This window comes from Trichomycterus rosablanca, chromosome 12 (genome assembly GCF_030014385.1).
Source record: "Trichomycterus rosablanca isolate fTriRos1 chromosome 12, fTriRos1.hap1, whole genome shotgun sequence".
Taxonomy (NCBI): Eukaryota; Metazoa; Chordata; class Actinopteri; order Siluriformes; family Trichomycteridae; genus Trichomycterus; species Trichomycterus rosablanca.
In genome coordinates this window covers 29852501-29879855 of record NC_085999.1, presented here as the reverse complement: position 1 = coordinate 29879855, position 27355 = coordinate 29852501, and the positions used below count along the sequence as shown (strand labels likewise).

At 39.5% G+C, this 27355-nt stretch overlaps 1 protein-coding gene across 2 annotated transcripts; it reads left to right on the top strand.

Moving 5' to 3' along the window:
* The first annotated feature begins 172 nt into the window (after positions 1 to 172).
* Positions 173 to 27090, top strand: ranbp2 (RAN binding protein 2). Of its 2 annotated transcripts, XM_063005660.1 has the most exons (30): positions 173 to 332; positions 4371 to 4438; positions 4561 to 4672; positions 5125 to 5277; positions 5470 to 5700; positions 5783 to 5925; positions 6683 to 6878; positions 7572 to 7872; positions 8125 to 8303; positions 8800 to 8981; positions 9070 to 9193; positions 9842 to 10003; positions 10094 to 10231; positions 10853 to 10984; positions 11064 to 11249; positions 11331 to 11414; positions 11889 to 12030; positions 12111 to 12205; positions 12486 to 14115; positions 14179 to 17157; positions 18130 to 18207; positions 20495 to 20665; positions 20933 to 21004; positions 21204 to 21400; positions 22587 to 22737; positions 23649 to 23738; positions 23825 to 23979; positions 24129 to 24402; positions 24515 to 24849; positions 26294 to 27090. In XM_063005660.1, exons 1-30 carry the CDS (start codon positions 261 to 263, stop codon positions 26597 to 26599), a joined length of 9138 nt encoding a protein of 3045 aa, XP_062861730.1. In that variant the 5' UTR covers positions 173 to 260; the 3' UTR covers positions 26600 to 27090. The 2 variants fall into 2 exon arrangements, with proteins under 2 accessions (XP_062861730.1, XP_062861729.1); XM_063005659.1 differs by lacking the exons at positions 173 to 332; positions 4371 to 4438; positions 4561 to 4672; ... (14 more) ...; positions 12111 to 12205; positions 18130 to 18207 and having other exon boundaries at positions 12501 to 12580; positions 17043 to 17157.
* The last annotated feature ends 265 nt before the right edge of the window (positions 27091 to 27355 follow it).

Sequence of the window (27355 nt, the reverse complement as noted above, 5' to 3'; positions counted from 1 at the left end):
GCGTCAGTCTTACGTTAATGTGCGAGTCATAAAACAACCAGCAGAGAGGGCTAGAGTTTCTGTTCCCTGACAGCAACATCGTGAGAAGAGACGCAAACTTTCGATTCGGCCAATCAGCTCACGCGAAAGTCTCACGTGATTTCACATATCGCGATAAGTCTGAGTCTATCAATGTGCAAGTTCAGGTCGCTAGTTAGCGGCAAAAGTGCAAAACTGAGTTTAGCAGCTATTACGGATAAGGTTGCGAACTTTTCGCAGCTATGAGGCGAAGTAAGGCAGACGTCGAACGCTACATTTCTTCGGTCGAGAGCCTTTCTCCTGCTCAAAAAGAGGTAGGCCTAGCCGGTTTGAAAGTGCATGCTAGCCAGTGCTAGTTAGCATTAGCTGTGTTGGCTAAGTGGTTCAGAGCGGGCCGCACTGTGACGTTGAATGGTGTTAATTTTGGTAGTGACAGTAACCAAGTGCAAAAGTAGTCGGAAGTGTTATTATTAACAGCTGCTTACTGAATAATAGCGGTTTGGTGGAGTTTAGGACCATCACTCATACATCATGTTAGCTAGCACTGACAGAAAACACTCGCTGGTACTTTGAAAAACGCGGCAAGGCTGAGTCCGGCTGCTGCATTGGGAAACTTGGCTACGTTGTTTAGTTTGGCAGGATATAGACAGTTCTGGGAAAACTGTCAGAATTTCGTAATTCACGATACAATATTGAGTGAAGTTTATATGAACTAATACACAAAAATAGCCAAAATCCAGGGGTCAAGTGCATTAAGTATTTTCCTAGTCACACCACCACCTAACTACTATATTACATCTCTGTATTATATCTATATGAGGCAAAATTAATAGATCAAATATTATTATAGCTATTTGAGTCACACAATCTGTTTACCAGAGAAAAAATAAGATTTGGAGCAGAACTTACAGCCCGGTGTCAGAAAGCTGTGCCCTAGTTGAAGGCCATGGCATAATGACCTGAAACACACTTTAAAAAGAAAAGAAAAGCTGAGAAAGAAACATTGAGGTGACCTATGATGAGTCCTGATCTGAATCCTTTTGTACATTTGTGGATAGAGCTGAAACTTAGAAGTGTGCCTAAGAAGTGTGGTTAATCTACCAGCAGAGATATTGAACTGAAACTTGGCTATGTTGTTTTGTTTGGCAGTTCTGGGAAAACTGTCAGAATTTCGTAGTTCTTGATACAATATTGAGTGAAGTTTATATGAACTAATACACAAAAAAAGCCAAAATCCAGTGGTCAAGTGCATTAAGTATTTTCCTAGTCACACCACCTAATATTACATCTCTGTATTATATCTATATGAGGTAAAAGTACATCTGAAATGCAAACACAATTCTGGAATAGTTGGGACATTTTGTAAAATACAATTGTAATTGTTTTATTCAATAATTTTATTCAACCTTTATTTGACAGACAAAATTAGAAAGAAAATATTTTTAGTGTTTTTAATAACCAACTTGATTCTAGTCAAGTCAAATTTATTTATATAGCGCATTTTACAATAGACATTGTCTCAAAGCAACTTTACAAAACGTCACATCCGGCATGAGCAGCGTTGTTGGCACGGCAGTTTCAACTTCATTCCTTAACCTCGGGTGGGTAAATGGGTTTCCATCAGAAGGACCCCGGGGTAAAACAACAAAAACTGTAGTTAAAAATGTAAAATGCGAGTTGAGAAAAATATCAGTTTTACAGAGAGTTTTAGACTCCGGCAGCCCTAATTATTACAGCATAACTAATCTACTTTGTAAATAAATTAAATATAAAATGTGATGCCTAAACACACTGAAAAGATATGATAGGGCAAAATAAAAGTGCAAATCTGTTGAAATGTTCAAGACTGCATTTGTTGGCCTGCCCGCAGTCCAGTTCTGCCTCTTACTGATTCTGATTCTGGTCAATACAGCCCTTTTTAATCATACATATCTGAAATTCATCTAATATTCAGCCTGATTCATATTGCACGCCTAGTCTGAGTCCTGTTGACGCCCTCTTCAGAGAATCTTTAGTATTTGCAACATGAAAACGTTGTTGATTATTTTGGGTTTAAAAAGTGCTGAAATTGAGCATCACTTGGGCTGAAATTTGACCCCACTGCATCTGCATTTTTGGTGTAAATCACTACAGAAAGCTGACAGATTCTTTACAGGATTTATAGGATTTGCATCTGGGAAATTTTATTAAACGTTTTGGGTTTGAACACTGCTTAAATCAAGTGTGACCAGGCCCACTTTCTATTCTATTTATATTAAAATCCTATTATTTAATAAGATGTATATACAGCGGTTGGACAATGAAACTGAAACACCTGGTTTTAGACCACAATAATTTATTAGTATGGTGTAGGGCCTCCTTTTGCGGCCAATACAGCGTCAATTCGTCTTGGAAATGACATATACAAGTCCTGCACAGTGGTCAGAGGGATTTTAAGCCATTCTTCTTGCAGGATAGTGGCCAGGTCACTACGTGATGCTGGTGGAGGAAAACGTTTCCTGACTCGCTTCTCCAAAACACCCCAAAGTGGCTCAATAATATTTAGATCTGGTGACTGTGCAGGCCATGGGAGATGTTCAACTTCACTTTCATGTTCATCAAACCAATCTTTCACCAGTCTTGCTGTGTGTATTGGTGCATTGTCATCCTGATACATGGCACCGCCTTCAGGATACAATGTTTGAACCATTGGATGCACATGGTCCTCCAGAATGGTTCGGTAGTCCTTGGCAGTGACGCGCCCATCTAGCACAAGTATTGGGCCATTGAGCCCAAACCATCACTGATCCACCCCCATGCTTCACTCTGGGCATGCAACAGTCTGGGTGGTACGCTTCTTTGGGGCTTCTCCACACCGTAACTCTCCCGGATGTGGGGAAAACAGTAAAGGTGGACTCATCAGAGAACAATACATGTTTCACATTGTCCACAGCCCAAAATTTGCGCTCCTTGCACCATTGAAACCGACGTTTGGCATTGGCACGAGTGACCAAAGGTTTGGCTATAGCAGCCCGGCCGTGTATATCGACCCTGTGGAGCTCCCGACGGACAGTTCTGGTGGAAACAGGAGAGTCGAGGTGCACATTTAATTCTGCCGTGATTTGGGCAGTCGTGGTTTTATATTTTTTGGATACAATGCGGATTAGGACCCGAACATCCCTTTCAGACAGCTTCCTCTTGCGTCCACAGTTAATCCTGTTGGATGTGGTTTGTCCTTCTTGGTGGTATGCTGACATTACCCTGGATACCGTGGCTCTTGATACATCACAAAGACTTGCTGTCTTGGTCACAGATGCGCCAGCAAGACGTGCACCAACAATTTGTCCTCTTTTGAACTCTGGTATGTCACCCATAATGTTGTGTGCATTGCAATATTTTGAGCAAAACTGTGCTCTTACCCTGCTAATTGAACCTTCACACTCTGCTCTTACTGGTGCAATGTGCAATTAATGAAGATTGGCCACCAGACTGGTCCAATTTAGCCATGAAACGTCCCACACTAAAATGACAGGTGTTTCAGTTTCATTGTCCAACCCCTGTATGTTGACACCTGTACCTAGAGAAATTCTTGTACATCTGGTACTTCGTGAATAATAAAGATTCTGATTCTTGTTTTTGTTGTTTTTAAACTTTTCTCAACACACGAGAAATGTCTTAAACTTAAGAAGTCAAGCCGAGTTCTGAAATTAGACATTTCACCTTTAATGCAGTACTTTTAATGTAACAGTGCAGAGTAAACTTTCTATAATGAATCATGAATATAAAAATGCTTTTTTGCTAGCCAGACACAACTTTACTCTGTTCTCAGTGAAAAAGCTGGTCCTGTAAGACTGTTACAGACCCAACTGTTGTTAAACAGTTGCATTGACTGTCCAGGCTCCAGCTGTTTGGCAACTGTTTTTTAGTCTTCAGACCACAGATGCTTTGTCACAGCACTGGTTAGTTCAGGTTCCAGTTTAATGTAAATCAATTTATCTTCATGTTACGTTGTGTTGTCGGCAATATTTGAAGGCATACAAAGTGATTTTGTTGGGCAGTGACAGGATGTTTTGAAAAAATCTTTATTTGCCTATGCAAGGCACGTATTGCCAGAGACAAGACAAGAATGTTTTCCCAAAACTGATAAAAATGTCTCCTTAAATTTTTGACCCAACTGGTAGTGTATTTACAACACTGAATATATCTAGATCATGATCAAATCAAGTCAAATATATTTAACATAGAAAATAAACATTATCTAGTACTCAGTAAAAATATTTGTTTGGAAATTTGTAGCATGTAATTAGTTATTAGCAGATGCATATTAATAATGTCAGCTTGTGTAATCACACTTTTTCTTTTTCTTTTTGCAGAAACCAATAAAAGGCTTTTTATTTGCAAAGCTATACTTTGAAGCCAAGGAGTATGAACTTGCTAAAAGGTGAGGTATTTTTGATGAAATAATGCATAATCACTGATTTTATAAATGGTTCTTGTGTGCTTTATGGCTGCATATTCCTTCATTTTCTTCCATATTTTTATCTCCTTGTTTTATTCCTACAGGCATGTATCAGCATATTTAACTGTTCAGGTCAGAGATCCCAAAGCACATAGATTCCTTGGTCAGCTCTATGAATTGGAAGGTGAAATTGAAAAAGCAGTTGGATGTTACAAGGTATGGGTTATTTTTGGAAGTCACAAACCACTTTTTGTACTGTATTTTAAAATCTGTGCATTCCCATATTTGTTCCCTCTGTGTTTTCTGTGATGTTTTGAGTACTGACACATTATTGACATATCAGGTGCGTATGTGGGGCAATGAGAGTCTGCCAGTATGTGTGTATGAAAGTGGAAATGGAAGTTTTGTAAGCGATGTTGCTGAATTCTTTTAACCAATGACAGGCATTCGTTACTCTGGTTAACTGCTAACTGACAAGCTTATTGCGTCCCATCAAAGTATAGATGGAATTCATAGTGATCAGTTCATTACAAGTGCTAATTAAACATGATGGAGTAAAGATGCAGTCAGTACATTAAAGCTGTGGGTTGGTGTTGTAATAAGCAGATTTTTACCTTTATACTGTGGCTTTAATTTTCAGTTAATGGAACTTATTTTTCATTTGATAGCGTTCAGTGGAGCTGAACCCAGCCCAGCGTGACCTGGTTCTTAAAGTGGCCGAGCTCCTGTGCAGTAAGCCAGAACTTGACAGCAGGGCAGAATTTTGGGTGGAGAAGGCTGCTAAGCTTTTGCCAGGTCATCCAACTGTCTTTGACCTAAAGGTTAGTACATAGAATCTGATTGTTATATTATGTTTCTTTCTATTGTTGATTGCTTGATTTTGTCATTACATTCAGCGATGAAACTTGTATTCATAATACTCTGTGGTAATACTCTGCATGTTCTCTTGCATGATGTATAATGACTTGCTGACCTGTCTGATTACTTCTTTAATGCAATTGTCACATTTATAGGAGAAACTGCTGAGTGCTCGGGGACAGCAAGGCTGGAACCAGCTATATGACCTCTTACAGTCTGAGCTCCAACTGCGGCCTTCTGACGCCCACGTGAACCGCAAACTGGTTCAGTTATACTCCCTTGATGGACGTTTGGAAGAAGCGGCCAAGCACTGTGTGAACGTGGAAAGAACTGGGCTTTTACGGCACAGCTTGGATTGGTACACCACAGTTGTTCAGACTCTTCAGGTTTGGAAATTCACTTTATCTACTCTATAACAACTGCTTAATTCAACTTCAGCTAAAACATGTTCATTTACATTTCCTGCAGGATTATGTGGCTCAGCCAAATGTATCTTCTAACGAGAAGTCATGTCGCAAGTTTCGAAAGGAACTTCTGCTGGCACACTGCAATCTACTAAGGCTTACACTTGCTGAAAAGGATTTCGGGGAAAGTCTAGATGCATTTCAGATGTAAGCTGGTATTTTTATCACCACTGCTTGTGTGCTACAGCTGCAGTAGTGATGTAGGGATTTTTAAACATCTCAGTGCCACTATTAGGAGGAGAATGTTGCTCCAATCGAAAATATAAAGTAAACAGTGTCAGTGTCCTCTGATAAAAGACTAGAAGATTAATACACAACTCTTGTCTCTAACTGTACACCTACAAGCAGTGCTAATAGAGTATGTGTTCCAAATAAAGAGGCCAGCAAGTTTTAACAATATTTAAAAATCCCAACACTGCTGAACCTACTGAACTTGTACCACTTGTCAATGTATTTTTAGGGGTTTCTTTTGCAGTGCATATATGACTTCTTAACAGAACATGAAATTTTATATCATATTACCTCAGACTGTGCTTGCTGCTATCTTGTTAGAAACCTGTAGATGTACATGTTCATCGACCATGTTCTTACATACCTAATTTCCAGAAAAGATGGGACGTTGTTTTAAAATGCAGTAAATGTGTGGTTTGTTAGATCCCTTAAACTTTTAGTTCATTGACATTTCTTTGTGCTTTGTTTTAAAAGAATTAACAAGTCACAGATTTTTGTTCCTACTGCATGTCCCAACTTTTCTGGAAATTAGGTTTGTATTTTCCATGCCCTTAAAATGATTTTTCTTGTAAAAAAAAAAAATACTTATTTGCTTTTTTTATTTTCTGTGTACAGACAAATGTATCTAACCCGTACTAAGTACTGTAATGTAAATCATTGTGTTTGTTTCTAGTTTTGACCACGCTATGCAGTCTTTAAAGAACACTGCGACAAAAGTCATGGATGAGCTTTCAGACATCTTTACAGAAATGCGAGGTCATTTGTATCTTTATGCCGGGACCCTGCTGCTAAAGATGGCCGTGGAAAAAGAACAGCAATGGAAAGCCATCATTGATCTAGCAGCACTTTGTTATCTTTTAGCTCACCAGGTAAGACACGACAGATGGATTACAGTTCAGTAATGTATTTCTGATGTACATTACTGACTGTAGCTTATCATTGCTCTGTACACTTTACTCCCTGTACCCCTTTTATTATTTTTAATCACCTCACTGTCAATGCTGGATGGAGAATCCAGAAGGCTGTGTGCAACCAAAAACATAAAGCCAACAGTGTCCTGTGATCAGAAATTATTTACTCACTGAAGACTGGAGGAAGATCAAAACACTCTCAAATTGTACACATACAGTGACTCCTAACAGAGTTTGTTCATAGCCCAGGGAGTTTAAACAGTATTTAAAAATTCCAACAACGCTGCTCTACCATGTTAGTCATTGCACCCAAACATTATCTGATCAATAAAGGGTAACAATGGGGATCATCTTCAATTGATAAATGGGGAACAGAGGGGACAAAGTGTACAGAGCAACAAATGGACTAGAGTACTTGATTGAATACTCACAATGTTTATCTGTAGGCAGGTGTGACTTTTTTTTGTTTTTTAAAAAAATAATGAACGTACACACCAAATGGGTGTGAATAACACAGTTATCAGTGAAGGCTTATTAGTAGATATTATATAAATAGCTGATATTTAATGATTTTAAGTACTTCTTTATGTATTTTTCTGTATATAAAAAAGTGATTTTTTTGTTGTTGTTGTTATTTCCACCCATCAACAGCTTCCCAGACCAAAGGCAAAGCCTGAGAAGGGTGATCAGGCACCACCAAACCCGCTGGAGTCCTTAGCTTGTTATCGTCAAAGCCAAGCAGGTCACATGCTTCTGAATATGAATCAGGAGACGGAACACTTTTTGAAGGAGGCTGTGGAGGTGTTCGGTAACAGGAGTGGACAAGATGCCCTTATTGAGATTCTCTTCAATACTCAGGCCTCTATGGATCTCTCCTTCATTGGAAACGATGATCTCTCTAGCGTCAAGGCTCAGACGCCAGACATACAAGAGCTTGCCAAGTGGGACAATGGTATGCTAAGAGTAGTAATCGAATGATAAATTTAAGCTGAGCCTATGTGCCCTGTAGTCCTAATTAGCATTACATCTCATATCATCGAACTGTGCTCAGGTTTCCATCAGGGAACAAATCAAACATTTTTTTTTGGTCCCTAATTCTGCTCATTTAGAACTGTGGTCTGAAACATCCTGTAGTTTTGTAGTTCTAATTTTGTTTATTTGTAAATGACATACTCCTCACTCACCATTTAAACATGTATTTTAGGTTCAATCTTGCACTGTGGGGATTTACAGTATCTTGTATGGCTGGGCCTGCAGTGGTCGATGATGAACCAGAGACCTGCACTTAAAGACTGGCTAAAGCAGCTATTGCCTCGTCTCTCATTGGAGACTTTTAAACTCGACACCAACGCTCCAGAGTCCATCTGTTTGCTTGACCTTGAGGTGACTTTTTTTTAAAGTCTGCTTTAATATTTCTCTGCCTGAAATGAAAATGGCTTGGTGACATTGTTTGGAATGGGGTTTTGCATAGCTCCAACGATAACGGACATCTTCACCCAAACCAATGCTAAAACACTGCTCAAATTCTAATTAATAAGGGGACTTGACCCGTATCTGACACCCCATGACGATACCCATCAAAACCGCTTTTGCCAGAAAAATGGCTTATGAGCTGTCCAGACATTAAATCCTCTATTAACTACTTAACTAGCCTTCCAGTCTGAATATACATAATTTGCTCTGCACATTGGTGTCCTTTGATTGCTGCGTAACACCCTTTCTAGAGCAACAGTGATGAGACCCTGTCTAACCTTACAAGAGAAGAGTTGTGTATATTAATCTGAAATCTAGCTGGTATTTTAAACTAGAGCTTTGTGACTGACATGGTAGATGTCATAGACTTTCTCTTTAATCTAGTTAAAATATGACTTTGTTTTAGGTCTTTCTCTGTGGTGTGGTATTCACAAGTCATACCCAGCTGTGTGAGACTGCTAAGATTTTTACTACCCACCGGTTGCATGAGCCACGATGTTTGCCTGTGCAGCTCCTGAAACTGTTGTCCTCAGTAAGACAGAGGGAATGGTGGGATGCAGTCTACAACCTCATTCATAAAAAAACACTGTGAGTTACTGAAATGCAGTTAAGTCCTTTATCATACGCATCCTTCCTGTGATGATTTATTAATTTTCTGTTTCGTTTCTGCTTTCAGGCCTAATATGTCTGCTAAACTGCGGATGATTGTCCAGCATGGCCTGAACACACTGCGAGCAAGAGAGAAACATGGTCTTCAGCCTGCACTTCTTATTCATTGGGCTCAGCACTTGAGCATAATGGTAACGTTGGTAACAGTTGAAGCTGGTATTTTTTGATACTTGTAGGGTTGTGGTGTGCTTACTCACCGAGCCCTTTATAAGACACACCTATATGGTATGTACATTGATTGGTTTTCTAATTTACACCTACAATACAGGTTAACTTTTTGTATACAGTTACTAACTGTCGCCCATCTGTTGCTCTGGATGCGGTCAATTAACAGTAAGGTGTTTAAAAATCCCAACAACACTGCAGCACCTACTACAATCATACCATAACACGCACTACCTTGTTATTAGCATGTTAGTATCATTGCAATGCTGAGAATCGTTCACTAATCGAATAACATTGGTTTAGTGAGATATAATGCGGGGTGTCTTTAAATGGGGGGCGTGAAGCATACAGAGCAACTGATGGGATCAGTATTTAAATACCCGCAAAGTTTCTTTGTATGGTAGGTGTAGCTTATAAAATAATCAGTGATAGGAGTACCTAATAAAGTGCTTGTTAGTTGTGTTCTATAGCCAGTAATTTACTGTTTTTTTAGTAAACATTATTTACTAACCATTACCTAAAATTACCTACTTTTTTTAGTAAAAGAAAATAAACTTTAGTTGATTCTAATTTGAGAAGCATTTGTTTAATTTCTTTCTTTTCTTTTTTTACAGGGTCGTAACATGAATTCCTATTATGATCAGAAAGAATATGTTGGCCGCAGCGTTCACTACTGGAATGTTGTTCTTCCTTTGCTTGAAGCAATTGAAAAGAAACGCAGCATTCCTGAGCCTCTCGATCCAATATTCATGCATTTCCACAGTAAAGACATACAGGTACAGTAATCGCCACCCACTTTTAAAAAGCAATGTTGACTTAAATTGATTACATTTGAATTGACTGGGCAGATTGTTTTGTCCTTTAAGGTATCTGTAATAAAAGCTTATAAGCAGGAGATGAAAATCGCATCTGCTACACTTCTTGACATTGAAGGCAGAACTGATGAGGCCATCTTGATGCTTGAACAGCTCAATTCCATCTACTCTCATTGGCATCTTGCTCAAGTAACTTAAGTTTATTGCTTTTTTACTTTTTACTTTATTATCTATTATAATTACACACACAATGAAGGCCAAAAGGTCTGAGAGCACTTGTGAAAAATTTTCTATTTTTGCAAGCGCATGGCCAGCAGCAAGGGTGGATACAATTAGAGGAACAAATGAAGGTGCCATTAAGAAGTCTGAAGACCCAAACTGTAGACAGGATGTTTAGACGAAACCATGAATCGAAATTTACTTGACACTCATTTCTGATGCCTTATTCTCCACTGTCACAATGCTTATTTGTTATTAGGTGAATGTGTCATAAATTACACTAGACTAGATTAGGTTAGACTAGAGTAAAGGTTTCTAATAAACTCCTTGTCAAAACTAGATCATTGAAATGTGCCTGATCGAGGCTTTGGATAAAAAAGGTTTAACTGAACTTCTTATTCTTATGCTTGTGGATTTTCTGACAAACATTACTACGTTTGAGTAAAATGCAAAGATACCGCTTCACATTGTGATATCAGGGTTTTGGCCGACCCTATATATACTGTATATATATATATATATATTTCACTTTTGTGTGTAAATAATGGACAGCCACCGGTTGTTCTTATGTGTCTGCTTTGTCTGACCTAGATCTACCAGAGGCTTTCTGAGGAGGCAGGGAGTGGTGTTGAAGAAACTCAAGATAAATACATCAACCTTCTCCATCAGTTTAAGAAGTACTTATCAAGGATCTACAATGCCAATGCAGATGAAGTAGACAAGGTTTGACCTTTATTGTTCAGGCCTGCTTTGTAGTGTTGTAAATAAAATGACCAGATTTAAATGAGATGTATCATTTCAGCTGCCTGTGTCAATGGAGGAGGTCATGGATTTACTCAACGAAGTCAATCAACAGCTTGAAGAGAGTGGGGAGGCTGTTGATGGAGATTATGAAGGGCATCCTATGACCTCAAGCCCAAGATCAGTTACAAAAGCTACAGTTGCTTCACCAGCCAAAAGCATACTCTCACCTTCCAAGAGATCAGTGGTAAATCCAATTCTTCTTTTTTTTTTAATGATTAATTGAACAACATGCATGTAATCTAAATACGTTGCTTTTTATTTATAGTTTTCTCCCAAGACACCACCAGCTTGGGCAGAGGATCAGAAGTCAATCTTGCAGATGCTCTGTCAACAAATTGAGGGCTTAAAGGTTTGCAAACACCCAACATTTATTATTAAGAATGTAGTACAACAATGTGGTGTACATAAACACTTATACTCAATGAGATAATCGACGCTCACCACACACTTTATTAGGTACACTGTTTCATAATGTATGCCTACAATACATACAATTACCTGTTGTAGCCCATCTGTTGCTATGTACACTCTGACCATTGTCAGCACTACCATGTCATTAACACAAATGCCATTTCAGTGTGTTGCACTTTAAACATGTAACAGGTGCAGCAGTGTTGTTGGGCTTTTTAAGCACCTCACTGTCAATGCTGGGACATTTGACATCTTTGCTTTTTATCAAAAGTATAAAGCCAGTACCAGATCAACATGCAAACAGTCAGTAATTGTATACTGACAAAGTTCACCTGTATGATAAGTATAGATTATAATTGTACAAACCAGGTAGGTATAGCTCAATGATTTTCTTTGCACACTTGCCCAACAGAATGAGGTTCATGATCTGAAGCATAATGCGTCTGGGTCGGCAGAGGTGCCCTTCCAGCCGGTATATGGAGGGAGTTACTCGGCAGAGACTTTTCAGGAACCTTTCTCAGCTACACAAGCATTCCATGGGGTGCCTCTTACAGGTCAGTTGGACTAAATGAGTCTTCTTGCTGAATGAGTTCTTATTGGATATTTTATTTTACATGAATTTGTAATTTTTCAGTTGCTACAACAGGTCCCTCTGGATACTACAATCAGTCCCCTGCACATAATTCACAGTACCTTCTCCGGACTGCCGCAAATGTGACACCACCAAAGGTATGCTGGCCTTAATCTTATCACTGCCACATGTTATATTGGGTCTGTTTGAAAACCTAGTGAGCTGTCTGGCTGTCTTACTGCCTGGATTCTAATAAGTAATTGACTTAAATTTAATGCACCTTAGTAGGCAGCATTTTAAGGTATCTAAGAAGTCTCCTTCTTGGGAGTGTGCATAGTATGATGTAAAACGCTGTCCATGTAGAGAGCTCACTAGGTTTTCGAATGTACCCATTGTGTTCAGAATTTATCCCTTATCCTTTTGTTTTTATTTCTACAGCCACCCGTGTATGGAATAAATAGTCTTCCTCAGCCGCATATGTACGCATACCAGCAAGCAACACACACCCCACCTCTTCAAACAGGAGCATGCATGTATCCTCAAAATCAGGACTTTAATAACCCACTTAGGTTTGAGTCACCAGCTACAACCATGCTCTCCCCCTACTATGAAGGTCATAATATTTCTCAGCCTTCAGCTAATCCGACATTGCCAGAGCCTGGCTACTTCACCAAGCCCTCTGCCAAACCTTCCCAGACCTACAAGAGCACTGAAGGCAAGTCAGTGGGCTTTGGCCAGCAGGTTCCAGCTGAAACTTCAAAGGTCCCTGTTATAAAGGGAGGAACCACAGAGCAAACAACCCTATCTGCCGCTACATTCAAGTTCAAGTCAAATTTCAAAAGTAATGATGGCGACTTTACCTTTACATCGACAGAGATGAAAAATAACAGCGAAAGCCTTTTGGGTCTTCTGATTTCAGACATTCCAGCCAGAACTGATGGAAATTCAGCACCGAAATCTCAATCAACAGATCAAACATCAAGTGGGGTCTTTCAGTTTGGTAATAAAGCTGCAGCAGGGTTTTCCTTCACAGATGGTTTCCAGGGTAAAACTAATCTCTTTGGAAAATCTGTTTCAACCACTGGCTTTGCGAGTGATGAGAGAAATGCTGAAAGTGATGACAGCATTCACGTTGAAGAGGATGAGGACGGACCCCATTTTGAGCCTATTGTCCCACTGCCCGATAAGATTGATGTCAAAACTGGTGAAGAGGAGGAAGAAGAAATGTTCTGCAACAGAACAAAGCTGTTTCGATTTGAGGCCGAAACCAAAGAATGGAAAGAAAGAGGCATTGGATGCATTAAAATCTTAAAGCACAGAACAGCCGGCAAATTTAGATTGTTAATGAGGAGGGAACAAGTACTAAAAATCTGTGCAAATCACTACATCACTGCTGACATGGTTCTGAAACCTAATGCCGGGTCGGATAAGTCATGGGTTTGGTATGCTATGGATTATGCTGATGAGATGCCAAAGACAGAGCAGCTAGCCATTCGCTTTAAGACTGCTGATGAAGCGGCGCTGTTCAAACTGAAATTTGAGGAAGCTCAGAAAGCTATTCTTGCATCTCCACAATTACAGAGTCAGATGAAGGAAACCAACCACAGACCAAACAAATCTAACAAAGAGGTGTCTAGCAAAAACATCGACCTTAAAACCCAGTTTGCGAAAAAGGCAGGTGAGTGGGATTGTAACATCTGCAGTGTAAGAAACGCCTCCTCATCTCAAACATGTGTTGCTTGTAACAATCCTAATCCCAAATCTCAAACTAAACCCACTGAGGAATTCAAAGTTACTACTTCATTGACTTGCTCTGCACAGTCATTTCCTTTTGGAACTGGAGGTTTAGCACATGCTGGTGACAATGCCAACTTTAAAGAGTTTGGATCCCAAATTCCACTTTCTTTCAAATTTGGAACACACACACCTGGACCTTCATCCAGTGAAGGTGATAAAAAGACTAGTCAGCTGGAAGCATCGGGGTCTCAGGGATTTGGCTCTCGGTTTGCTAAGACACCAGGGCAGTGGGATTGTCCAACATGTGCTGTAAGAAATGATGCACCTGCAAGTGCTTGTGTTGCATGTCAGACTCCAAATCCTTCAACTAAAATCACTGCTGTGAAACCGCCAGTAAGTTCTGGCTTCTCCTTTGGGTCTGGCTTTGACAAATTTGTCAAAAAAGAGGGACAGTGGGATTGTCCTACATGTGAAGTAAGGAACGAAGCATCTGCAAGTGCTTGCGCTGCATGTCAAACTGCAAATCCTTCAGCTAAAACCACTGCTGTGAAACCGCCTGCGAGTTCTGGCTTCTCTTTCGGGTCTGGCTTTGAGAAATTTTTCAAAAAAGATGGACAGTGGGATTGTCCTACATGTGAAGTAAGGAACGAAGTGTCTGCAAACACTTGTACTGCATGTCAAACTGCAAATCCTTCAACTAAAACCACTGCTGTGAAACCTCCTGTAAGTTCCGGCTTTGACAAATTTGTTAAAAAAGAGGGACAGTGGGATTGTCCTACATGTGCAGTAAGGAACGAAGCATCTGCAAGTGCTTGCGCTGCATGTCAAACTGCAAATCCTTCAACTAAAACCACTGCTGTGAAACCGCCTGCGAGTTCCAGCTTTGACAAATTTGTCAAAAAAGAGGGACAGTGGGATTGTGATGTCTGTTTAGTCAGGAATGAGGCGTCTGCCACAAACTGTGTTTCTTGCCAGACTTTACATAGCGGTGGAAAGAAAGACGGGCCTTGGAACTGTGATCACTGTCTAGTAAGAAACGAAGGCACATGTAGTCATTGTAGGTCTTGTAAAAACCCTAAACCGAACACAAATAGCAGTTCAGCGGCACCCTCCTCCTCCTCATTTGGTGTTAGTCAAGGTAGTCAACCTAAACCTACAGGATTTAAACCCAGCTTTAATGCTAGTAGTACTTTTAAGTTTGGTCAGACTAAAAAGGAAACCAATCAAGTAACTTTTAAATTTGAGTCTTCTGCAACCGCAGATGAAGCTTCTTCAAACAAATCAAAATTCTCTTTTTCATCACTGATCCCTGGCGGTGCATTCAAATTTGGTTTGAAAGGAGCAGAATCAAAGTCGAAAGATCAAGGCCCAAGTGGTTCTGCCTCAGTGTTTTTAAAAAACATTGCTGATCAACACAAGGAGAAGGAAAAAGACATCAAATCGACTTCCCCTGTCCAGCCAGTGAGCAAAGGTGGTACTGATGACTGTCCTCTATTTACAGGTAAATCCAGCACATTTAGCTTTGAAGATTTGGCAAAGACTGCACAAGGTGACTTTCAGTTTGGACAAAAAGACCCCAATTTTAAAGGCTTTGCAGGGGCTGGTGAGCAACTTTTCACAACATCCCAGCAAAGCCAAAAGACAGAGTCCTCTGTTGATCAAGAAGAGGAAGACATGTATAAAACAGAAGAAAATGATGATATTCAGTTTGAACCGGTGGTTAAGATGCCTGACAAGGTTGACCTTGTTACAGGGGAAGAGGAGGAAGAGTGTCTCTATACAAACCGTGTTAAGCTCTTCAGGTTCGATACCGAGACTAATCAGTGGAAAGAACGAGGTGTTGGAAACCTAAAACTTCTTAAAAATAGCGTCAATGGCCGGCTCAGAGTTCTTATGAGGCGAGAGCAGGTGTTAAAGGTGTGCGCTAATCACTGGATCACTACCACGATGAATCTGAAGCCACTTTCTGGGTCTGATCGTGCCTGGATGTGGCTAGCAAATGATTTTTCAGATGGAGATGCCAGGTTGGAACAGTTGGCTATCAAGTTTAAAACCCCTGAACTTGCAGAAGTGTTCAAACAGAAGTTTGAGGAGTGTCAAAAGCTCCTTTTGGACATTCCTCTACAGACCCCTCACAAGCTTACCACTTCTGACAGGACGGCAAACCTTATACAGAAAGCTGAGGAGATGAAATCTGGTCTCAAAGATCTAAAGTCATTCTTGACTTATGATGGAACTAAGGCCAAGCATGGAGAAAGCGATGCCGTGACTTCAATCGATTTCTCTAATGTCCATATCAAAACCCATTCTGAAACCACCGGACCAACGTTGGAGTGGGACAACTATGACTTACAAGATGACGTTCACAATGAAAGTGCTGACACGTCTGTATACGCCTCTCCGCTAGCCAGCAGTCCATTGCCCAGAAATTTGTTCCGTTTTGGAGAATCGACGGCTGGATTTGGTTTTAATTTCCAGCCAATTTTTAGTCCTTCGAAATCCCCAGCCAAGGTAAACCAAAGCAGGACTTCTGTAGGAACAGATAGCGAGCACGACACAAGCCAAGAAGAGGAAAGAGATGGTCAGTACTTTGAACCAGTTGTGCCTTTGCCTGATCTCGTTGATATTTCTACTGGGGAGGAGAATGAGCAGGTGGTGTTCAGTCACAGATCAAAGCTATATCGCTATGATAAAGACATCTGCCAATGGAAAGAGAGAGGCATAGGAGACATCAAAATTCTGCAGAACTACGAAACTAAACGCACAAGGCTTGTCATGCGACGGGATCAGGTTCTCAAACTATGTGCAAACCACTGGATAACTACAGACATGAAACTCGAGCCGATGAAGGGATCAGAAAAGGCATGGATCTGGAGTGCGTTTGATTTCGCTGAAGGAGAAAGAAATGTCGAGCAGTTGGCTGTGCGCTTCAAGTTGCAAGAGAATGCCGATTCTTTTAAAGATTGCTTCAACAAAGCCAAGGAGGCCCAGGAAAAGAAAAGCCTTCTAGAGGTCATGTCTCCTGGAAAAGCTGTGACCTCCCAAGAGACCATCTGTGGTAAAGCTGCCATAGCAGTGCTTGAGGAAACCACCAGAGAAATAACTGTGCCGGTGTCTGAGAGCAGTGGTTCACCTACTACACCAACCAACAGATCACACAGCCCCTCTAAATTAGTGGTCTCGCCTCCCAAATTTGTCTTTGGTTCAGACTCTGTGCAGAAAATTTTTGGAAGTCCATCATCATCATCATCTCAGCAGGTCCCAAGCCCTACCACAGGCTCAAGAGATAAGGAATCCAGCGGTTCTTCAGGCTCCAAAACATCAGGGGAGAGCACAGACTTGCCCGTAACTCCATTCAAAGTGCCACAAAGAGGTGAGTTTGGTTTGCCTAGACTTGCAATGATGTGGTCTAGTTATAATTTCCTGTCATTTTGTTCTGTTTTCAAAATGCCAGGTGCAAAACTAGTCTGTTGTGTATTTGTTTTGTCCAAAATGTAATTAGAATTCATTATATAGAATTATAAAGGCCTTTTTTGTAAAACTACAATTAAGATTAAGCCAGGATTGGTTCTCAAGCTTTATTTCCACTATAACTTTTTGTATTGTTTTGGAACCAAACCAAACCACATTTTTGTGGTAACATTCATTAAAAAAAAAAATCTATAAACAACCATGCAACTGTTGGTTGGTTTTCATGTTACTACTTTTATTCATTTTATGTAAACTATATGACTATTTACCTCTAAATGGGAGCTGAGTCCAATGTCCAGAAGGTCATTAGGCTTAACATCAGAACTTGACTCAAGTTTCTCTATGCCATACTAGTCAATTAGGACAAACCTGGCTTTCTGCTCAGGGGTGTAGTCAAGCTCACCACAAAATTGGAAGCATATTGTTTAATTAAAGAGGTGGCCAGATACATTTGACCATGTAGTGTATTTTGAAAAAAAATGTATTATATTTATAAATTATTGTAATTATTATAGTTAAATTATTATTTATATAATTTAATTAATAATTTAATTATTTATATAATTTAATTATTTATAATAAATTATAAATGTGTAATTGTTGAATAATTAGCTTTACAATCTGGCTTACAGTTGTAGGATTCTTTCAGGCTGTCTCAGGACCTTCCAATAATGGCTGTAGTAACTTAGTTGTTGCTTTCAGGAAGTTAACCCCCCCCCCCCCCCCCCCCCTTTCCATTAAATAAGCCAATGAGGACGTGCCCTAAAGTCATACTAGTGCAGGCACAAAGACTATGGGGGAAGCAATTTAGTTGTCCCATTCAAAACATCTAACCTCCCCCTTTCCATTCATTTCATTTATTTATTTACTTTAGGATTGGATTTTAGGCTTTTTAAAGATAACCCTATGGCTTTTTGGACGTGCACTTCAGCCACCCAGTTTCAAACTGAAGGTATTTGACACTGCACGCTGTGTGTTCTGTGACACGTGACTCTGTGCTGTCACCAGCAGGCCTGTGCTCGCATACTCGATCCTGGTTGAAGAACTAATTTGTTAGCATGATCAGAAAATCTAACCTGCATGTGTCTTAACTTAGAAACTTCAAACCATTTTTATAAACTTTAAGTACTGTTGAATTGACTGTGATTTAGGCCAGTCATGAACATAAGCAATTAGCTAACGATTGTACGTATATAGTGGGTAATGATTTCATTGTTAATAATACTCCTAATATTGGTTCTTCCAACTTTCAGCAAATAAACAGTTGTGGTGAGCTTATATACTTAATCCTGTAACACAATGAACTTAATGGTTTGTGTCTGTGTAAACTAAGTGAAAAGCATGGTAACTAAAACAATTTACCTAGCCTAGTCTACTGATTGGTATTTCCTGCAAACAGGTTTTCTCTGCTCTTTTTGTAAGACACTCAATTTTGATAGTGCCAATCATAATAATGACCAATTATAAGTAATATTCAGTTATTTTCCCCTGTATCCAGCACAGACCACAGAGACATTACAGTGGTGTATCTTCATTTTGCTGATTTTATTATTATTAGTTGTTGTTGTTGTTATTATTCTGGTGCCAGAAGTAGGTTTCACGGCCAAGCCCCTATCCCCTCAAACAAGTGTAGTTTATTCTTCCAGATGAATTTTCCTGTCAAAGTCAACAGGTCACTGTTTTACTGGTCATGGGAGAAATCATTTCTGAACTACCCTCCCCTAGATGCTTCAATTTGTGGGTATTAATTACCCAACCAGGCCGGTAGCAAACTTGAGAGCTTGAACTGCAGTGGTGGAATAGCATAGTAGACTGCTGTACCATCCGCGCACCTCACAGATTTGTATGTTTGACTAAGTCAATTACAAACGTACAATTTAATGTCATTGGGCTCCTAATCCTGGATGTTCATGTGGTGTTGGGTATAGGGTGTGCTTTTTTTTTATTTTTTATTAAAGCATAGTAACATATCCTCTGGAGTTTCTAGGCTTTCTTTCACTGTACATCAGTTTTTCTAAATGGGTACACAAGTTGCATGTGTGTGCGCGAGTGTGTAAGATTTTGAATTTTTTTCTGTTGTGGTTTGATTAGTGTGAAGTTCTGAGTCTCTCTGTATAATGTGTAAAAGCTCTACTAATCCACTATTCACCTCCAGTCTTGTAAGACATCTGACTCAAACACATTTTGTAAACTGTTTCAAGGCCAAGAAGATTTTAGCTTTACTGATGTAGATTATTAAATTGGTTAGTATGGAATATTACTGTTTATTCACTTATTTCAGTTTGTCTAATTATTCTTTCGGATACTTGTCTACATGTATACTCACTCACTGTGGGCCAAAGGTCTGAGAGCACTAGTGAAGATACACCAAGTTCTGGTGTCTATTTTAGAATCAGACTTTATTGGCCAATTATGCTCACACATACAAGGAATTTGACTTTGGCTATACAGATGGTAGTAGTGCATGATAAATACAATAAGGACAGTCTTATATATATATACACACACACATGTACTCTCTCTAACACTCCAGTGCATGATTGCATTATAGCAAATGGGTTAACATACCTAATACAGATTTTTGTATGTTAATTAAATGTGTAAAAGTATTTACACTAGTAGTCTTGGACTTGGACTTTATAACCTTGTTCCTACCATTAATGTAGCCAATTATGCTGTAATGGCTTTATCATGACTGTATTGTTACTTTCCTTGTCTGCCTTAGGCAGTCTGTCGTACAGAAAGTCCTTAAACTCAGTTACAAAAGAATTGGGACAGTAAGTAAAATGCAAATCAAACCAGTAAGACCAGTAACTTAATTTATACTTAGTAATGATGCCACCTGTTTCAGAAGTACTAACAAAAGGCTCAAAAAGGTTCATGAGTCAACACGATGTTTCAATGCACAATATCAGGGAGTTGTTTTTTTTTTTTTTAACATTACATACAAGTCCAAAACATTTATTAAAACAATCATAAAATTTTGCTTTAAGCCTTGAAATTCTATGTCTGTTAAGTAAAAAGTAAAATACAAAGTAATTTAAAAAAGTAAATACATATGCTGTGCATGTTACTGCACATCTTACTGTAGTGGGTCTATAATGAATTGTAAGTAGATTTTTTTAGACATGCTTATGTTGTACTGAAACACATTGCCAATCTTTTTTTTTGCTGCTGGTTTTAAAAACAGTTGTTTTAACATTTGAGATGTAGATCTGACCATTGCTTCTACCTTTCAGTTTCTTCTCAGGCACAGCAAGAGGAAAACCGTGCAGAAGACACAGAGATTGAAATTGTGTATGAACGAAAGCCAACCAAGGAGCAAGCAGAACTGGCCCAAAAGCTGATGCTGCCTTCTACATTTTTCCTTTACAAAAACGTGCCTGGATATGTGAGTGAGGAAAGTGATGGTAAGAGTTTGATCTTTATCATGACTTATTTTTTAACTACACTCATACAGGTGTATAAAATCATATACACTAATAGCCCATTAGGTTCATGGTTAGAGGTTCACATTCTTTTGGCTAATGTGAAACACACCCTACGCACACCCTACACACATACACACACACTCCCTTGTTATCTCATTAACTTTTTCTAATTAGAATCACATACTCCAGATCTACTTTTGTATAATGCTTTATTAGCATTGTTTAGCTAATATTTTTGTTGTGCAGATGAAGATTATGAAACAGCAGTAAAAAATCTGAAAGGAAAGCTTTACCCTGATTCTGTCCCAGCCAGTCTTAGTAAGTGACGTGTTAGCTTCTTACAATATTTAATTCCACAAAAATGTAAACATGATTTTCATTAACTGTAAGGGGAAAAAGACATCTTCTGAATTAAGGGGGTTATCTGTCTTTCTATAAATCAAATCAGTAACAATAATGTCAGGTTTATTTAGAAGTGAATTAAAACTCTATTATTTTTTTTATGTTTTACTCACAGAGCAAGCCAGTAGAAGTTCAGAGAACCCTGACTGTGTTATTATTTGGGAGAAGAAACCAACACTGGAGGAGGAAAAAATGGCTAAAAGTCTACAGCTGCCTCGGACCTTCTTCTGTGGTGCTGGTAGTGATCTAGAGACAGAGCCTGACGGGTCAGAGGACTTTGGAACAGAACTTCAAAAGGTGCAGCAAGCTCAGGTGAGTGGATCAAATAATAACAGTAGTTAAATACTGTTCTGTGGACATTCTGTGATCTGAGGTGGCTCTATTACCTGAAAGTTCATTTATTCTTCAGTTGTGCATGAATGCCACAGAAAGATCTGGCTGTTGAACAGTGCTGAAATAACCAACCAACACCAACCTGGGTTTAAATCTCAGCAGTATTATCGGTCAGCCAGTCATCTACACAGACATGATAAACTTTGTCTTAATGACTTGGCATCATGTCCATGGTGTGCATTGCACCTGGTGATTCCAGGGAAGCCAGATCCATTGGTCACTGAACCATAATACACGCTAGAACTCGTCGGTTCAAATCTCATCTCTGCTACTGGCAGGCTGGGCACCTACATACCCATTTTTATTTGTACGCTTTTTGTTATTATTGCTGTTATGTATATCGTACTATGTATATAGATATAATTCCATATATGTAAATAGCTATAGTTATAACTTTATATTCATATTTATCATAGATATGTTACTGATATTCTCTGTTTTTTGCACATTGCTACTATTTGCACTTCTGGTAGATGCTAACTACATTTCGTTGCCTTGTACCTGTTCTGAGCAATGACTATAAAGTTGAATCTAATCTATCTATCTATCTATCTATCTACATGAACAACGATTGGCTTGTTGTTCTGGGAGGGTTTCGGGGCGCTTCCTCATAACTGATGCAAATACAACCTTTGCTGGTTGATTGATGGCACCTTCACAGAGACGGGGGATAATGGGATAAGGGTGTGACTCTCTGTACACAAAGCTGATCCACAAATAAACTCACCTCGTGCAGGTGAACAGATGCAGTTGGCTACTGGATATGACTAGATTGGGAAGTAAAATTGGGGGGGGGAATGCAAAAAAGGAACAGAGATGATTGACCTTTTTAACAATGTGTTTTTGTACAATATAATTTAATATTTTTGGCATTGTTATTCTGAAGGTGTGTTTTTAAAAAAAGCCAAAATGAGTTGTTTATCCTGCCAAAATATATCTAGATGTTTTTGACTTTTCATGCCAGTGCAGCAGTGCCTGGAAATTCAGAATGGCTTTCTCTCCTGTTGATTAAAAGCTTTTTGATGTAAAGCAAATATGGACTCTTTTGCAACATGATTTTTTATGAGGTGTTTTTACATTTTTGAAATTCATTTATTTATTTTAGATTGAGCTGAACAGGCAAGTGGATCCCTTGCCTAATAGCGGATTGCCTAGTACCATTGAAACCAGTAAGGCTTCTTCAGACCAGCCTCGCTCTGCAGAGTCCAGCTGTCCTGTTGATCTTTCAACAAAGACCCAATCGGATGTCAGTCAAGGTAAACTATCTTTTAACATTCTGCAGTAGGCTGTATACTGGTAACTTGGAATCATCATGATTCATGACTCAAAGCAGTAGTTTGTAAGCAGGGACAGAGTTACATGCAGCATCAAACCAATGTGTTTGGAAACAAAACCAGAGAGAGTAGGTAAGACTTCCATATGTTTGGCTTGTTAAATTGTAGCATGAAAATCTGGAGCTGTTTTTAGGCTGAGCAGACATAATCAAGTCAAATGAAACCCTGTGTTCTTAGCAATTCTGTTCTCGTGTTCTGTTAATTAATACGCCAACACATTCTGACTACCTTTAAAAAATGTGACTGGCTAAAAGTTGTATTAGTGGCACATATGACATGGTCACTCTTAGTACACGTGTTGAATGCAGCAGAAGTGATCACGCATAAAGACCTGAGTGACTCATATAAGGACCAAATGGTTATGGCCAGTCTTGACTTCTGAGTACATGAAGCTTATGCGGTCTGATACTCGACAGAAGAGGTACTGAATCTCAAATTGCAGATTAATTTAGTACAGGGGGGTGAGTGTGTTCTGTATATAGGGCTGTATAGTCACAAAACAATCAAAGTGTCTACAATGGACACTAAAGCAATAGAAGAAGCTGACTGGTCCAAAGAAGCCCATATTCTCCTAGATCACATGAACTGCAGCTGAAGTGTTTACCTGGGGAAGGGAGGGCACCAGGATACACTAGGATTATCCATGTCACAACATACAGTGGAGGGGACTGCTGGTAATGTCTTGCTTCCAGATATCACAGGATGCCTTTAGAGGTCTTGCGAAGTCCTTGTCTTGGTGGGTCAGAGCTGGTTTCACAGCTTATTAAGCAGGTCGTCCTAATGTTTATAGCTTTCCATTGATGATTAACATTTTTTTTTTCTCTTTCCTTCAGACGCACCTTTTTTTGGATTCAGCACTTCAAGTACATTTTCATTTGCAGCCTTGGCAAAGAATTCTGATGAATTTGCCTTTGGAAAAATAGGTTGGCTTTACTGCAGTTCATTGGTCATTGGTGTAACAGTGAAAATGCCAAGTGTTCCAGCTAAGATGTCTTCTCTCCTTTTTAAGATTCCAATTTCTCATGGGCAAATGCCGGGGCGGTAGTCTTCGGCAGTAGCAGCGCAACAGCCTCTCGAAATGAGGATGAAGAGGAAGCGGGCGGTGACGAGGATGTTTCCAATAATGCAGACATTCACTTTGAGCCTATTGTTTCTCTGCCTGAGGTATGTTGATCTTTAATGAACTTAACATGACTTGTAATATCGAAGAAATTAGAAATTGAACCATAGTTTTGTATAAATGAGAGTTTTACTGCTATTTTAAAAAAATAATAGAACTGAAATAGAACCTGACACTTTCTGAAATTCCACAGGTTGAGGTGAAGTCTGGTGAGGAAGATGAGGAGATTCTCTTTAAAGAACGGACGAAGCTTTTCCGATGGGATCGGGATATAAACCAGTGGAAAGAGCGTGGAGTTGGTGACCTTAAGATTCTTTTCCACCCAGTGAAAAGGTCCTATCGTTTGCTCATGAGGCGCGAACAGGTCCTAAAAGTCTGTGCTAACCACACCATTACCCCAGACATCGAGCTTAAACCGATGAACTCATCTGCTAATGCACTGGTGTGGACAGCTTGTGACTATGCAGGTTAGGCCAGTGTTTTGTTTCCTGATTTTTTTCAGTCTAGTCATGTGATACCAAGTTTGTATTATATTAAACTCTGAGAATTGTGTTTTGTGTTTTTCCTCCTTTTTTCCAGAGAGCAATGCAAAGATGGAGCAGCTCGCTGCCAAGTTCAAGACACCTGAAATTGCTGAATCCTTCAGGAAAGCCTTTACAGACTGTCAGCAGTGCATGCGTCAAGTAGACTTCGCTCAATCTTCTAAAATCGCAGAATTCTCTCGGCCAGGCAACCCCTTGGTGTTCTTCGTCATAGCCGCCGACGAGCAGGTCCTCGGCAGGATCACTATTGAGCTTTTTGCTCACATCGTCCCCAAAACTGCGGAAAATTTTCTAGCTTTGTGCACCGGAGAAAAAGGATTTGGATATCTGAATTCTATTTTTCACAGGATCATCCCTGATTTCATGTGTCAGGTAAAGGTTTAATTTATTATTATAATATTATTATGCTGCAGTAACTGATCACTTACAGATTTGTATTAAATATGTACACGTTGATCATTTTCTCCTTGAATGATACAGAGCTTCTCTTACATTTACATTTTCTGCATTTAGCAGACGCTCTTATCCAGAGCGACTTACAGAAGTGCTTCCATAGTAAACATTTCATTTCTCAAGTTTTAGTAAACAACAGTCAAAGAACACGAATCTGCTGAAACCAAAGTGTTTTATTTATTTATTTATTTTTTATTTATTTTTGTTTATGTTTAGTAAAAAGGTGATGAAGGTTTTTAATCGTTTTTTAAAGACAGCAAGAGACTCAGATGTTCGGACAGACAGAGGAAGCTCGTTCCACCACTTGGGTGCTAGAACAGAGAAGAGCCTTGATGCTTGTCTTCCTTTAGTCCTGGGTGGAGGCTCAAGTCGAAGCGAGACTAGACAAACTCTTCTCTTCTCAAGAATTTATTTGCTCGTTTCCATTTAAATGTCATACAACCAAAAACATTCAAATGCTTGGATTTGTTCTGCTAGCCTACCACCACGGCTTTTGCGTTCTAGCCTCAGTGGCTCTACTTAAAGACACAGTTGGCCTTGGGATAGGGTTTCTCTTCACTGGTGCTGCAACAGCGACTTCCGCTGTCTGATTGAGGTGCTGACTTGAGTAGTGCAGGAACACATGGGGCATAGCATAACTTCACATTCTCATTACGGCTCCCTGTAAGAATCGGCATACTTCCCACAGCGTGGGCTGATCTGCGCCACCCATGGCCAGTGCTGGAGATGGTGCAAGCATCAGAAGACCTGTAATAGGGAATTGGAAATGACTAAATGTTTGTTTATTGGGATTTTAATGTCATGTTTTACATTTTGGTTACATTCATGACAGGAACAGTACACTCATTACACAAGGTTCATCAGTTCACAAGTTTAATGTTAAACACATCTCCAATTCACCTCACTGCATGTCTTTGGACTGCGGGAGGAAACCGGAGCGCCCGGAGGAAGCCTACACATACACGGGGAGAACATGCAAACTCCAGAACATGCAAAAGGATGTGGGCTGCTCCACCTGGGGATTGAACCCAGGACCTTCTTGCTGTGAGGCGACAGTGCTACACACTAAGCCCCCATACCGCCCAAAATGACTAAATGCAGATTGCTTCAAAGTAAAGCAATGAGGAAGACCTAGATAGCAGGTTTTTTGTGGGATATAGGTGGCAACACAAGCAATTTTATTAGGTACACCCATTTGGTATGTACATTTATTGACTACATTACATACTAAATCGACTATATAAATACCACATATGGATACCAGATAGATGTAAGTAATAAATGAACAGCCGATGAGCTGAAATGATTCAGTGATGCAGCTCATCCAGTTCTCCTAACCTTTGTGTTCCCTTTTTTGTGTCAGGGGGGTGACATAACCAATCAGGATGGCACCGGTGGAAGGTCCATCTACGGGGGCAAGTTTGAGGACGAGAACTTCGACGTGAGGCACACCGGGCCGGGTCTGCTGTCCATGGCCAATTCCGGTAGAGACACAAACAGCTCTCAGTTTTTCATCACGCTGAAGAAAGCTGAACACTTGGACTTTAAGCATGTTGCTTTCGGTTTCGTTAAAGAAGGCATGGACGTGGTAACGCAGATGGGAGAGCTGGGAGCTAAAAGTGGCAAACCAAGCAAAAGGATAATTGTTACAGATTGTGGACAGTTATAATCCTCATGTCCTCATCTGATACAGAACATGCATCATGTGTTGGCTTTGTTGTTTTTCTCTCTTGGGTAAATTTTTTTTATGTTGTTTAATTTAAAACGTAAAGATTGAAGAATTGTCGTCTGTTAGCTTTCCTAAAAAGGGGTCCAATCTCTAGAAATAAGCTTCATTTCTCCATGTCTTCTAATAAACAAAACATTTACAGAATCTTGAGCTCATGTGGCATCGTGCTGAAGATCTGTCAAAGCCTTTTCTTGTTATGTACAACTATAACAGCCCAAATAAAAGCCTTGCAGATCGCTCAGTGGAAAATCCGCAATGCTGGTTGAATCATTTTTACTATTTATACAGAATTATCAGTGCGGAATCGATTTCAATCTTAATCAGAACATTCAAGTTTTTACTCTGTATAGATTTTTGGGAGTTGTGATTTTTACTGCCATGTGAATTCAACATTTTCTTTAATTTGACTATATTAAAGGTTAAATACTTAACTGGTTTGTCTCCTTGCAAAGAATTCTATCCATTTTCATACACTCAGCATATCATATTTGCCAAAAGTATGTGGACAGCCCTTCTTATCATTGAGTTTAGAATTCAGACTAGACATTTGTTTGTTTGTTTATTAGGATTTTAACATCATGTTTTACACTGGTTACATTCATGACAGAAACGGTAGTTACTCGTTACACACAAGATTTATCAGTTCACATGTTTTAAGGTCAAACAGTCATGGACAATTTTTTATCTCCAGTTTAC

Excerpts from the sequence above, each read along its gene's own strand:
- ranbp2 (XM_063005660.1), top strand. The coding sequence starts at position 261 with ATGAGGCGAAGTAAGGCAGACGTCGAACGCTACATTTCTTCGGTCGAG. Across the intron at positions 4,673-5,124 it reads AAGCAGTTGGATGTTACAAG|CGTTCAGTGGAGCTGAACCC; the intron begins GTATGGGTTATT and ends TTCATTTGATAG. Across the intron at positions 21,401-22,586 it reads AAAAGGTGCAGCAAGCTCAG|ATTGAGCTGAACAGGCAAGT; the intron begins GTGAGTGGATCA and ends TATTTATTTTAG.